Source organism: Mandrillus leucophaeus, unplaced genomic scaffold (genome assembly GCF_000951045.1).
Source record: "Mandrillus leucophaeus isolate KB7577 unplaced genomic scaffold, Mleu.le_1.0 Scaffold231, whole genome shotgun sequence".
Taxonomy (NCBI): Eukaryota; Metazoa; Chordata; class Mammalia; order Primates; family Cercopithecidae; genus Mandrillus; species Mandrillus leucophaeus.
Genome location: NW_012102377.1, coordinates 3402072 through 3416272, shown reverse-complemented (window position 1 = coordinate 3416272; position 14201 = coordinate 3402072). Strand labels below are relative to the sequence as shown.

General features: G+C 36.2%; 1 protein-coding gene across 4 annotated transcripts in view; it reads left to right on the top strand.

Moving 5' to 3' along the window:
* The window catches only part of LRRFIP2 (leucine rich repeat (in FLII) interacting protein 2), a 142757-nt gene that overhangs the window by 77775 nt on the left and 50781 nt on the right, over positions 1-14201 (top strand). The window contains exons 8-15 of one of the 4 annotated variants that reach the window (XM_011981926.1): positions 3069-3110; positions 5212-5277; positions 7138-7212; positions 8493-8543; positions 8625-8669; positions 9509-9556; positions 10063-10119; positions 13316-13384. The exons of 2 other annotated variants lie outside the window; for them this stretch is intronic. In XM_011981926.1, the coding sequence (XP_011837316.1) occupies positions 3069-3110; positions 5212-5277; positions 7138-7212; positions 8493-8543; positions 8625-8669; positions 9509-9556; positions 10063-10119; positions 13316-13384 (453 nt within the window). The remainder of the gene's footprint in view (positions 1-3068; positions 3111-5211; positions 5278-7137; positions 7213-8492; positions 8544-8624; positions 8670-9508; positions 9557-10062; positions 10120-13315; positions 13385-14201) is intronic. One more of the 4 variants, XM_011981928.1, reaches the window with a different exon arrangement.

Here is a 14201-nt window from a genome sequence, read left to right as displayed (position 1 = left end):
GTCCCAGCTAGTTGGGAGGCTGAGGTGGGCGGATTGCTTGAGCTGTCCAGGAAGTCGAGGCTGCGTTGAGCGTTGATTGTGCCATAGCATAAAAACGAAGAAAAAGTGATCTTGATTGAATCAGAGCTGTAGGGATAAATTGCCTTTTCTCGTTGGTGGAGATTTTTACTGTTGCATGTATTTAGTTATTATTTATATACCAGTAGCCTTGGTATAATTTTAATGAATTTAATTTTTAAAATATACTTACAATTTTGTGTTTTATCATTTACTATTACACTGTTTAATTCCATTGAAGAACCCATCGAAGGATATAACTGGGACACTTTGGAGCAGAGCCAGTACACCCAAAAGGAAAGACACCATGGTGTGTAGCCCAGGAAAATGTGTGGTATTAGTGTTGTGCATTCACTTTTGACTTCCAGCGTCCTGGATATTTGAGTAATAGGTACATTCTGATAGAAATTAACACTTGATGAACTTTGTTTGCTGTATGTATTTTCTTTCTAGTTTGTTTCCTAATGAAAACTTTCAGTCAAGTTTGACAGTTAAAATTTCTTTAAAAGATTACAATAGCAAATTTTGGATTTTTTTTGCTCTATAGTTATAGCATCAAAAATTTGGAAATGAGCCCTTACTATTTTCACTTTTCCTCCTTTGATGAATCTTTCTTATTTTACAACAATATAAATGCCAACTTTTACTTATTGGGGTGACTTTTTTTGTTTGCCCATTATTTTAGTAGCAGTTGGTATGCCCAAATTATGGATTTTCCTACCAGATAGATTGAACATTTTTTTAAAAACCAGCTGAATTCTTCGTTATAGTTTGGAAAAGGAAAATTGAAACAGGTTAATTCCAGTTTGGCTTGTTAAATCCTGTGCCTGTGTAAAATGCCACTGGTGCTACAGAAAGGATGATAAGAGTAAAGACAGCTACCCTTTTCCATGAACTTACCTGATTTGAAGGATGGAATAGCTTGTGTGCTAGAATGTGTGACTTGAGTAATACACGTTTTGGTCATGGAGGTTTTTTTTTTTTTTTTAACAAAAGGGTTAGATATAAAATATTTAGAAATTTCCATAGAGAAGCAACTTTATTTTTGGGGAAGTGTCACTCCATGGTAAGTGACATTTTACTACTACACAGTTTAACAAATGCATACTATTATGTATTTTGGAAAATTTTGTAACAAGATTTTGTTATACATGTATTAATAATTTTTTTTTATTGCTTATGTTTTCTGTTAGTTTCAGGATAATATAAGAAAAGCATTCGGTACAGATATTTTGCTCCAATAAAATTGGTGTTTATTACAATAACATTTTCAATGAATTTATACCAGTGGTAAAATGGTACCACTTAGTCTGATACTTATGGAATTTATTTTTTGAGGTTTCTGCAATGTTTTTTATAAATGACCATTTCATTAGGCATGAAAGGAAGGGCTTTATTTTGACTGAACTATTATTTTAATGTTTCATTAGAACTAGATTATATAATTTGATTTTGTGATATATTTTAAGCTTTTTAAAAATTGTGATCTCTACAAGGAATACATTTTACACCGTAAGTCAGTATACACATGAAGATTCATGCATGTGGATTTGTATATATGTAAAAGTATAAAAAATACATTATTGAAACAAAAGTTTCACAAAATGATATTTGCACTTACTTTGCACAGCACCCTCTAATATTTTCTCTTCTAGTTTAGTTTTTAAAATGCTGGTTGAGGGCAGGGTACAGTGGCTCTTGCCTGTAATCCCAGCACTTTGGAAGGCTGAGGTGGGAGGATTACTTGAACCCAGGAGTTCAAGACCAGCCTGGGCAACATAGCAAGACCCCATCTCCTAAAATAATAATAATAAAAAAATTAGCTAAGCATGGTGGCATGTACCTGTAGTTCTGCAGTTCCAGGTACTTGGGAGCCTGAAATGGGAGGTTCACTTGAACCCAGGAGTTCGATGTTGCAGTGAACTGTACTGTACTCCAACCTGTACTCCACTCTACTCCATCCTGGGCAAAAGAGTGAGACCCTGTCTCAAAAAAAGCTGGTTGAAGCTACTAAGTTGATTTTATGAACTACTGATGAACTGTAACCTATTGGGTTTTTGAATAGTATTCCTTAAAATTTTAAATGAATATAAGGGTTGGAAAAGAAAGATATTTTTACCAAACAATTAGTATTTAAACTACCTAAGGAACTTGTTCATTGCTTTTATTTGTTTTATATATGACTTTCTGGGTAGATAGCTTAAAAATATAAACTAGAATGTTTAAGAAACGATGTGTGAAAGCCATAAATCTATGTAGTTACTATTTGTTTTTTTTTCCTGGATTTGAAATGTGATATTACACATACTATCTTTTTAAAAGGCTCCTACATGAAATATGCGTGTTCTGCTCTTATGACTTTTGTATATTTTTCTTTGATTTATATTCTGTGTCACACCTGTGTGATACTGTGCAGTTCACACTTTGACCAGATTTCTCAAAGTGAGAAATCAGCATTTTCTTGAGGAAGGACAATTTTAGATGTTTGTTCACAAGCAGATCCAAGGGAATGTTCCCCATCTTGGTGCTGCAATTGTTCGTTTGTAAGCTTGACCATGCTAGTTATGTGTGCTTGCCTTATTGCCTGTTCATTCTTTGCTTTTGCCACTTTTCAAACAATAGGAAATGATGTTAAAAGTGATAATAATTTTCTTAAAAAGCACTTTTGACTTTAGAATGCTTAATTCTTGTATTTAAAGGCTCCCTTAGGATGTTTTGTGCTATAGTGTACTGAGATTGAATCATATCACTATTAGTGATTATGAATTTTGTTATTTAAAAGAAAAATAAACATACAGTTTTGAATATACATACAGTTTAGCAATACTTTATACTAGGAAAGAGTAGGAGGAAGAATATTTTTTTTAATTCAGCTGGATTAGCTTTCATGTTTAATAATTTTTTCTTTTAAAATAGTGCTGGATTTTTAATAACCTCAAATATTACTTCTTCTCTTCTTTATATTTCTGAATTTGGAAACAAACCAACTTTCATGTTCTGCTGAAACCCAGTATGATATGTTCAAGGATAGATCATCAAGACTTTCATCATTAGTATGTAGTGCATGACTTTGTGTTATATTTGGAGTTTTGCTTTATAAACATCTGTTGATGCTAATTATAGAATATGACTAACTTTCATGGCTTTATTATGAACTTTTGGGGAAAATGTGACTAACAAAGCAAAAAGCTGATGTTTTGTGGCTGTGGCATGAATAGTAATTTTTTTCTTTAGGATTTCAGAATTAGACACAAGTTATTCTTATCTATTGAGGACTAGGATTGGTAGTAATATCTTTTTTTTTTTTTTTTTTTTTAATTTTAAAGATGGGATCCCTCTCTGTCAGCCAGGCTGGAATGCAGTGGTGCAATCATAACTTACTGACTGCAGCTTTGAACTCCTGGGTTCAAGGGATCCTCCCATCTCAGCCTTCTGAGTAGCGAGTACTATAAACATGTGGCAACATGTCCATTTAATTGTTTTATTTTTTTTGTAGAGATGGGGTTTTGCTATGCTGTCCAGGCTGGTCTCGAACTTTTGGTCTTAAGTGATCCTCCCACCTTGGCCTCCCAAAGTGCTGGGATTACATGTGTGAGCTATCATGCCCAGCTGGTAGTAATGTATCTTTTCTTAAAACGATGAGCCACCCACCTAACATACTAATTGTCATTCTAACACTGTTATAAACATGTCTTAATGTTGAGCACAAGCCCTAACTGTGTTTTATGTCATATGTCACAAGCTAGCAGGTGTGAAGTTGCTAGATAGAAAACATCCAGTAGTGTTAGAGGACACCTAAGACATCAGTTATGTCCATACATTTTGGTTTGATTTGGTTAGTTTTTTATGGTATGTCATTAACCAAGGAATTTAAGTTATAGCTTGTTTTTCTTGGGTTAATATTTTGTCATTAGGTTGCCTGAGTTTCTAAATTACATAGACATCTCTTAAAATGTTCAGAGTAATATATAAAAAGATGCATATTCAAAAAAAAGAAAAATGAGTTTTTAATCATTGATTGGGGATACAACCATATATATGTGAGATGGTTTACCTAGAGCAGTCTGTTGCCTTTGGCTCTTGATAGGTAGGGCACTTCTAGCCACACCTTCTTATTTCAGGCAAGTAGTACGTACCTAGATTAGATTTCTTATCTACCAATTTACCTATTTAGTAGTATTGCTAGCCTTAATTTTCCCATATGTACTTGGCTCTGTACTCCTAGGAAAAGTTAGATATTGAGACAATCCTGCCTTCAAGGGACCCTTTTATAAGGTGACCATTTATGGTATGCTGGGCAATCCATACCATGTTGGTTGTTTTCCTCCTGAGCATTACATACTGTGGATTCACTAATTTGGGTTAAGAGTACTGTCTGGGACTGGGCCAGTTTAATGTCATGTTCTTCGTTCTCTCAGTCCTGTTTTAATTGTTCCAAAAGATTGCTATTTGACCTTTAGGTAAGGAAGACTATAGAAGGAAATGAATTATCTTGTTACCTATATCCTTATAAAGAAGATGGGCGGGGGGGCCAGGAGTGGTGTCTCATGCCTGTAATCCAGCATTTTGGGAGGTTGAGGCAGGAGGATCACTTGAGACCAAGAGTTCAAGACCATCCTGGATAACATAGCAAGACATTGTCTCTACCTGTCCCCCCAACCCCAAATTAGCTGAGTGTAGTGGTACATACCTGTGGTCTTACCTACTCAGGAGACTGTGGCAGGAGTCCAGGAGTTCTAGGCTGCAGTGAGCCATGATTGTGCCACTATACCCCAGTCTGGGTGACAGAGCAACACCCTGTTTCTACTGAAAAAGAAAAAAAAGAAGCCAGAGGGACTCAAGTGTGGCATGAAGGTCTCCACAAATATCCTGCCTGGCTCTTAGTTCTAATCAGGTTTTCTTTAGCTGGCCAGACACAGAGATGCTTGGCACAGAGGGAGGTGAGGGAGGAATGCAAATGTGTAGAGGGGCCAGGTAGCCTAGCTAGTAAAGTGCAGTGAATTGTTTACTAACCTTTGGGAAATAAATTGCATGTAAACTATTGTGTATCTCATATAGACCTTTGTGCATATAATTTCAAGATGAATTTTATTAAATTATTTTCATAACTTCCCTATGCAATCATTGAAGTTAACTTGAAATATTTACTTCCAGAATCATTCTTATAGTCACTCTCATGGAATGAAGAAGAGGTCTTCTGGTTCTCATAAAGACCCACTGGTTAGTTCTGTTGTGTCTCATATTACAATTCACAAAGTACTATTAGGAACTTAAGGATTATGATTATGATTGCTTTGGTGTGCTACTAGGGCATTATTGAAACTTGATAATCTGCTGAAACATGATTTATCAGAAATTTAAAAATAATTTTGTTTTCATTTGCAAGTTTTAGTATTAACAAATGCAAACCCCAGCAGGCAGAGTTAGTATTATATCACAAGAAGCTCATTAACAAGTATTTTCATTTATGAATTGTCCTTTGGAATATACCTGAAGAATAGGTTTAGTAAGATTCTCATCCTTATTTTAGGAATTTGAATTGATTTAGTTGTGGCATTATGGGCAATAACTAAACTCACAAATAGGTTTCATTCTAAAAGTTTGTGTTTTGGAAACTTGGAATGCATTTTCTCGTTTCTACAATAAATGTGTAATGGCAAAGTTTCCATACTAGCTTGCTGAAAACTCGTTAATCTATAATGTAATTAAACTGCAGAATGAATATACTCTTTATTCTAGTCACTTTGCAAAACAACATTTTTCTTTTGTTCTTTTTTTTTTTTTTTTTTTTTTTATGAGTTGGAGTCTCGCTCTGTTTCCCAGGCTAGATTGCATGGTGCAATCTCGGCTCACTGCAACCTCCACCTCCCAAGTTCAAACAATTCTCCTGCCTCAGCCTCCCAAGTAGCTGGGATTACAGGCATGTGCCACTATTCCTGGCTAATTTTTGTATTTTTGTAGAGATGGGGTTTTGCCATGTTGACCAGATGATCCTCCCGCCTCAGCCTCCCAAAGTGCTGGGATTACAGGCATGAGCCACAGTGCCTGGCCGCTAAACAAATTTCTGTGAGGAAAGGAATATCTCCAGAATGCCCACTTGGTACATTGGGAACACCCATTTCCTGTTAGGTTGCAACAGTACTGGCAAAGGAAGTGCAGTCCCAACTCTTTGCTAATTCATAATTCAGGGTTCCCATGGGTTGGATGGGGAGAGGGTTGGAAAGCTTTGGTTGGTAGAAGGAAGGAGAGAAGGGAGAATGTAATGGGGAGGACATTAACGAGAGGCCCTGGAAGGTAAGGTCTTAGGATCTCTGGGGAAAGGTGAACCTTAGTGCCTAGTTGAGGGTGTGAGTTGGGAGTGAAGAGTGGTGTGGGAAGGCAGGGCTAGGGGTGGTAGGGGTGGGGTGAGAGTAGGGGTATCCTCAACTGCAGTGTCAACACTGGTGGAGTCTTTAAATCAGAAATTGCCTAAATTTGCTTAACCTTGAGTGAAAAAGATGGCTAGAGAAGTTGGGAAGGGAATTTTATAGATGGTTTTCTCTCCCTCAGTTAGCTATAATGTATACTCTTATTGTTTATTTTGTGCATTGTATAAATGAACCTGCCATAGTGTTTTAGATCAAACCACATTTATTATACTCTCTCTTACATTTTGGTAATTTGTCAGTTTATTTTGACAAGTAATGGGACTAGGAAATGTTTGGAACCAAATACATAGCTCTTTAACCACTTCTGTGGCTTTGCCAGATGGATTGTAAAACTGGTAATTATTCAGTGGTCCAGGAGTGTTCAAGGACATTCTTAAGAATGGCAAGAGAATAAATTGTTTTCATTTCATTTTGTCTGAGAGTTTATTGTCTTGTTTTTAAATTTAAAAAGTTAGTAATATCTTTGTTTTAGGGGCTTGAAATAATTGTTACTTTGACTTAATGTGATATGATGATTTAAAAACATTATTTTGGAGAATAAGGGATTTGGCAATATCACATTTTGCCTTTGTGTGTTCAGTTTTACCTTTGTGTGTTGTTAGGTTATTGACATTTAACCTAAGAAAAATGTGTTTAATTTTGGTTTTTGCAGAGTGGCCTCTACTTTGACCAGAGAAACTATAGCAGTCTTAGACATAGCAAACCCACCTCTGCCTACTACACTCGGGTTTGTCTAAAGTTTTTTGGCTTTATGTGTTTTCTAATCTCCCTGTTTTGCATTTTGACTAGCTGTAAATAATCTGTAAATGGCTACGTATATACTAGTTTTTGGTAACTGAATTTATATAGTCTGTGGGAGTCTCTTTAAACAACGGGAACTATTGAATCATCATGTTTATAAATCAGTACCATTAAAAAAATTTTTTAATGAAAATGTTTAAATGTACAAAAAGTTCAAAGACTAATATAGTGAATATCACATACTTGTCATTTAGATTATATAATTCATTATATTTCCTTTATCACATAAGTATCTATTTGTCCCTCTAACCATCAATTCATCTGAGTTTTTGATACATTTCAAAATAAGTTGTAAGCTTCCATATACTTCAGAGTGGGTACCCTTTTAAAAAAGCTTATATATAAAAATGTAAACTACATGTGGCATGAGAAGAATGTAGTTATTTAATATTAGAATCTCCTGTTTTTTTAAAGACATTTGACACATCATACATTTAAGACACATTAAATGTATGGCACACGGTACATTTAAAATAATTTTGTTTAAAAAACCTGCACACACAACTTAAGTACTCTTATTTTTCATCTCTGATTGGGTTTGGTGAAAAAGAACTTGAAAAGTATGCCCTCAGATGACATCAGGAAAAGCAAGATTTAATTCCTTTAAAAACATGCTGTGTCCTTTTAGTGCATGGATTCATTGACTGGTACAATTTATCTAATTCAACTAAGGCACTTTGTCCATGGCTTGTTTTGAAGAACAGGTTTTCTAATCTATTTGGAAAAGAGTGTTTGTAGTGCTAACTTGGAGCTTATTTATCTGGTTCTCCAAAAACCAGTCTAAGCCAATTAGGAGTTGGTCATAAAATCACTGAAAATATCATAGGAACTGGGTGAGTGGGATGTGGCCACTGTTTGCTACACTCCCAGTGCCATGGCCCTCTTTCCCTCAGTGTTTTCTTACTTACCATTCCATATCCTAACAATAATGCTTGAAGACCAATAGGACATAAACATATTTATAATTTACAGAAAACTGTTCCAACTGTTTTTCTTTCTTATCCCTTACAATTGATACTCAAAACAATTTCTAATGACTTAAGTTTTTCTTATTTCTTGTGTTTCTTAACTACCTTAAGCACTCAGGAATTGCTAATGAATTATGGAGTGTAAAATCATAAACTTAAATCCTCTGCATTTGTGATGGTGAGACCAATTCATCTTTGTTTTTTGTTTTTGCTTATTTATTTTGTTTTTGTCTCTTAGCAGTCTTCTTCCCTGTACAGTGACCCTCTGGCAACATATAAGAGTGACAGGGTTAGTACTTTCTGAGGAATTTTCTGCCTTCAGAGCTACCACTTGCTTTTTTTCGGGTTTAATAATGCACTTTTTTCTTAGGCCTCTTCTACTGCAAATTCTGGTCTGCTGAGAAGTGCCAGTCTGGTTTGTATTTTTCTCTTCCAGTGTGTGCAGTGCTGGTGGGGTCAATGTCATGGTGCTAACTCTATGGCTTGACAGCTTTTCTCCAAAATAGTTAAGGACACATGATTTTAATGTCATGTGTACTTCAGATTGTGCTGCCTGTGCTTAAAATATAAAACTTTAGGGTATTAAAAATGAGCATATTCCCTTCACAGAGGGCTGTTGGTAGCCCTTGCTTAGAATCAGTTTTTTCATAGGGAAGATAGATTTGCTTGAGTCCCACCACACTCACATACTTTTGTGAGATGGCTGCTTATGGAAAGGATATTGTTTTTCTTTGGGACAGTTATGATCTTGGCCTCTGATACTAGGATCTAATAAAGCAAGCTGACTAGAACAGTAAAAGCAATAGCTCTGTGTAATGTGTGAGCTGTGAATTTGTTGCTTTCAAGCTGTTTGTTGTGTTGTGGCCTGTTCTAGTGGACTGGGATCCTGAGGTTTTATAACTTAATTTTATTGTTGTAGTGGGCAAAATACTCTTTGTACCTCAGTTTCCTTTCCTGCTCTGTTTCCTCTTTTGAGGAAATACATTTATACGTGTTAATTCTCCCAGTTTCATAACATGATGGTGAAAGAAAATACTGTAACCAGAGGTAGTTTTTTAAAAAATGAAGTGTAAGGTTGATAGCAATTTATGCATATAAAGGAGTATTACCGCCCTCAGGGTTTTCACTTTGGGAAGCTATACACTTATATCATTCTCTAAAACTTTTTTGCTACCGAGTATTGTGAAAACATTAAGTCATTTTCAAAACAACCTTAATGCTAAATAGCTAAGTAATATTTCCTTTGTTCCTTAGGCATCATTGTACAATGGTGGATTATATAACCCTTATGGTTCTCGAACTGTAAGTCTAAATAGGGGAAGGTGGTGAGGAGGAGGGAAATGTGGGTGGGCACAGTTTACTTTCAAAGAAAAAGTCAAAAATTAAAAAAAAAAAGAGTACACAAAGAAAAAGTTATTTAATCTGATCTGTAATTACTCTCTAAGCTGTGATCAAGTCATTCAGCTAGCCAGTTGTGACTCTCACCCAAGCCGTGATAAAATGCCTGCTGGAAATCATGGCTTCAAGTATTAGGGAAATACATAGAAAAACCACTTTTCTTGTTCATTAGTTCCTCCTGAAGAAGTTCTGAGCAGCACTTCTCAGGGCATCCCCTTCTTCTTCTCTCCCTCTAGCCAAGGGCTGGTAGATCTTGAGGGTGGGGATGAGGTAGAGTTCTAGACCACTGAATAATAGTTAACTTTATCTTGAGAACCAGGGGCAAGTTAGGTCCATGGTCCTTAATGTATTCTCATTAGAAAAATGAGGTGTTCATTGTTGTAAAACCTTTCTTCTTGGGAACTTTATAGCCATCTGAATGCAGTTATTACTCATCAAGAACAAGTTCAGCCCGAAGCAGTCCAGTGGTGAGCTGTCTAGTCTCTGCATGCTTTGTAGAGATTTTTGATTGTTGCATTAATCTGTACTCACTGTTTAGAATATTGAGGATATGGTGTGATTCACTTTGTTGTGTATGGATTAGGTGTTCCCTTAGTACATAAACTCAAGCACTAATTTGTCCTAATAATTGGTAATTTCTCTATAAATGTGACTTAGCATGTAATTTCTTAAACGAGTCTCTAACCAGTGCCATTAGAATTTTTTAAGTTTTTATATTTAATTTTCATTTGTGTAGAACTTCTTGTCTTTCAGTGATGATAATTCAGTGTATAGGTTGACTATCCTGTGTTTCTCCTTTCCATCTTTACATTCTGCACATTCAGCCAATTTCACCTGCTTGCTAGCACTTCTATCAGTGCAGTGAAAGGAGAAGAAATAAAACAAACTGATTTAAAAAATGTATTATACAAAAGACAAAACTGGGACAATTATAATTAATCTTTCTGGAGTATTTTTTAAAATTTGTAAAAATAATATTAGTTAAGGAAAATTCAAAGTAAAATTCCCCAGACCCCTCCTTCCCCATTTTCCTTCCCCAAATATAATCTCTGTTCTTCAATAACCTTTCATAGATATTTTATGCATATATGAGTGCTCTTTATTTTGAGTGCAAATAGGTTCATATTACATATTGCTCCTCAATATATTTTCTTTCTTTAAAGTAGCTTTCTGTATCAGCACCTATAAATTTATTTCATTCTTTCTTTTTTTGATAAAAATTTTCAACAAGTAAGCCGTGTCCCTTAGTTTTTCCACTTCATGTCTCTTAGAGGTAGTTTCATATTAGCACATTCTTTTTAATGGCAATATATTCCGTTAGTGCATAAGTATACATTTTAAAAGTCATTTCCTAGCTGGGTACGGTGGCTCACACCTATAATCCCAGCACTATGGGAGGCCGAGGCGGGCAGAGCACCTGAGGTCGGGGGTTCAAGACCAGCCTGACCAACATGGTGAAACCCCACCTCTACTAAAAATACACAATTAGCCGGGTGTGGTGGCACATGCCTGTAATCCCAGCTACTTGGGAGGCTGAGGCAGGAGAATCGCTTGAACTCCGGAGGCAGAGGCTGCGGTGAGCCAAGATCGTGCCATTGCACTCCAGCCTGGGCAACAAGAGCAAAACTCTATCTCAAAAAAAAATAAAAAGTGAAAAAATAAAAAGTCATTTCCCTGTGATGGACATTAGATTGTCATATTTTTGCTACTATAGACACTTACACAATGACCATTCTTATCCAAGTATATTTTTGTGTACTTACATGGGTAAATCTGCAGGGTAAATTGTGAATCATGAAATGATGGGGTCAAAGAGGATATGCATTTAAATTATGATGTAAATTACCATGTTGTCTACCAAAAGGACTGTACTGATTTACATTCCCAATGGCAAATGATGACTTTATGAGCTACCTTGTTATCCTTGATAATGTCAAAACTAGAGAAATAATTAAAGCAATTTTTTAAAGGTCATCAAAGGTTAATTTGTGAAGTGGAATAGGTGAGCTATATGGGTTTTCTTTTACATACATGTTTGTCTCAGTTCTACCATTTCCAAGTGGCACAGCTTAAAAATGCCACTGCTGTATTTAACAAAAGTTACACAGGGATGTTTAAGAAGGTAAGAACTTTTTTCACATAAGAAGGAAGTTTACTTCTAACCTACCCTGTAATAAAATTCCACTTGGCAATTATTGGACCTGGTAGCATTTTTAGTTTCCTGAGTGTGGTGGTCACTTGCAAATAAAATTTGATTTTATACACATACACACATAATTTTTAAAATTTTAATATGTATATATTTTTCTTTAGAGACAGAGTCTCGCTCTGTCACCCAGTCTCTAAAGTGCAGTGGTGTGATTTTGGCTCACTGCAGCCTCTGCCTTCCAGGTTCAAGCAATTCTCCCACCTCAGCCTCCCAAGTTTCACCATGTTGGCCAGGCTGGTCTCAAACTTCCGACCTCAGGTGGTCCACCCACCTCAGCCTCCGAGTTGGGATTACAGGCATGAGCCACCATGCCTGGCCTATTTTTAATTTTTATTTAGAGAGGGTAACTTTCTATGTGGCCTCTGCTGGATTCGAACTCTGGAGCTCAAGTAATCCTCCTGCCTCAGCCTCCTCAGTAGCTGGGACTGCAGGTGTGTATTACTGTACCCAGCTTATATTTTCATTCACTTGTAGGATCTTGTCCTTATAGGCTGGCTAGATCCTATTTCATTTGCAGGTTGGGGTCAGAATGACTATTTTAGTGATGCCAGAATGGTTTCTTAGTGATGTTAGAATGGAGATAAACTACACATACTGAAGATGAGTCTTTGGCTGGTAAAGCAAGAAGATGACAGAGCCATGTAGGGTGATGTTAGCAACATCTCCACTAGTTGCATAGTAATGAATAAAGGAAAATAAGAACCATTACTTTGTTGTCCCTGTTGTAGGAATTTCTGTCATTGACTTACATTGTTTCGCTTTAAAATATTATTTTATTTTCTCTCTCAAGCAAAAACATTAAGTATATTTATTGACCCCTGATAGGATCACAAAGGGCCCAGAGGTTTAGAAGTATGAAATCCCTAGCTGGTTTCAGTTGGCTTACTATGCACCTCCCCTTCTTTCATTTTTTGAGATGGAGTCTTGCTCTGTTACCCAGGCTGGAGTGCAGTGGCATAATCTCTGCTCACTGCAACCTCCGCCTCCTGGGTTCCAGCGATTCTCCTGCCTCAGCCTCCCGAGTGGCTGGGATTACAGGCATCCGCCACTATGCCTGGCTAATTTCTGTATTTTTAGTAGAGACGGGGTTTCACCATGTTGGTCAGGTTCGTGTTGAACTCCTGACCTCAAGCAATTCGCCCGCCTTGGCCTCCCAAAGTGCTGGGGTTACAGGCGTGAGCCCCCGCACCTGGCTTTCTTTAATTTAACTTAAATAAAATGTAAGGTTTTACTTTATTTGTGCTTTTTGGAAATGTCTCCTGATTTTTAATAGCAGTTTATTATGCCTTGTACCAGCTTTTCTATTAATATATAGGGTGCACAATAGATTATACCAATTATGCTGCTTATATCATTATTCGTATGCATCTCAAAACCTTCCTTAATGTGCTTATAATGAGGTAACACCATAGCAAAATTGCATCTTTGTCATTATCTGCATTTAATATCTATAGTTTACCAATGATGACACCGCAAGCATTGTGTCTTCTGATCGTGCCAGTCGTGGACAAAGGGAGAGTGTGGTGAGCGTGATTTGCATGCAAAGAAATAAGATGAGTTTTAAATAACAACAATGCTTGCTCATGTGAAATCTGTTGTAAAGTGAAATTTGCATTTGACAATAAGAGCATTTTCCTCAAATTTAGTTATATAAATAATTTGCCTTATAAAACATGTTGAGCACACACATTCTCTGTGGGCTGTGCAAGCTTTCATTAATAACTTGTCTTTTTACATCTCTTAGGAGTGAGTCATTATTTGAAAAGTTTTTACTTGTTATTCTTTGTTGCTGTTTTATGCACATGTGTGTGCAGTTCACCAAAGACAAATTTCTTCAGCAAAATTAATGTTTCCATATTGTATAAAACTCATAACTATGGATTACAAATCATGTTACCATTAATTGCTTTCTATATTGTTGTATTTAGATTTAATCGATGTTTATTCATCTGTTAAGACCTGTAATCCAGGCATGGTGGCTCATGCTTATAATCCCAGCTACGTGGGAGACTGAGGTGGGAGGATTGCTTGAGCCCAGGAGTTTGAGCCTGCAGTGAGCTATGACTGCATCACTGCACTCCAGCGTGGTGAGCAAAATGAGCCTCTGCCTCTCAAAAAAAAAAAAAAAAAAAAAAGCTGGTGAATTTAAGAATTGCTGATGACAAAATTTAAAAATTCTAGTCTTAGACATTCAATTGGATAATAATCTGTCTCTTATACACATCTAGATGTGTATAAGAGACAGGTTAGCTATAATGTATACTCTTATTGTTTATTTTGTGCATTGTATAAATGAACCTGCCATAGTGTTTTAGATCAAACCACATTTATTATACTCTC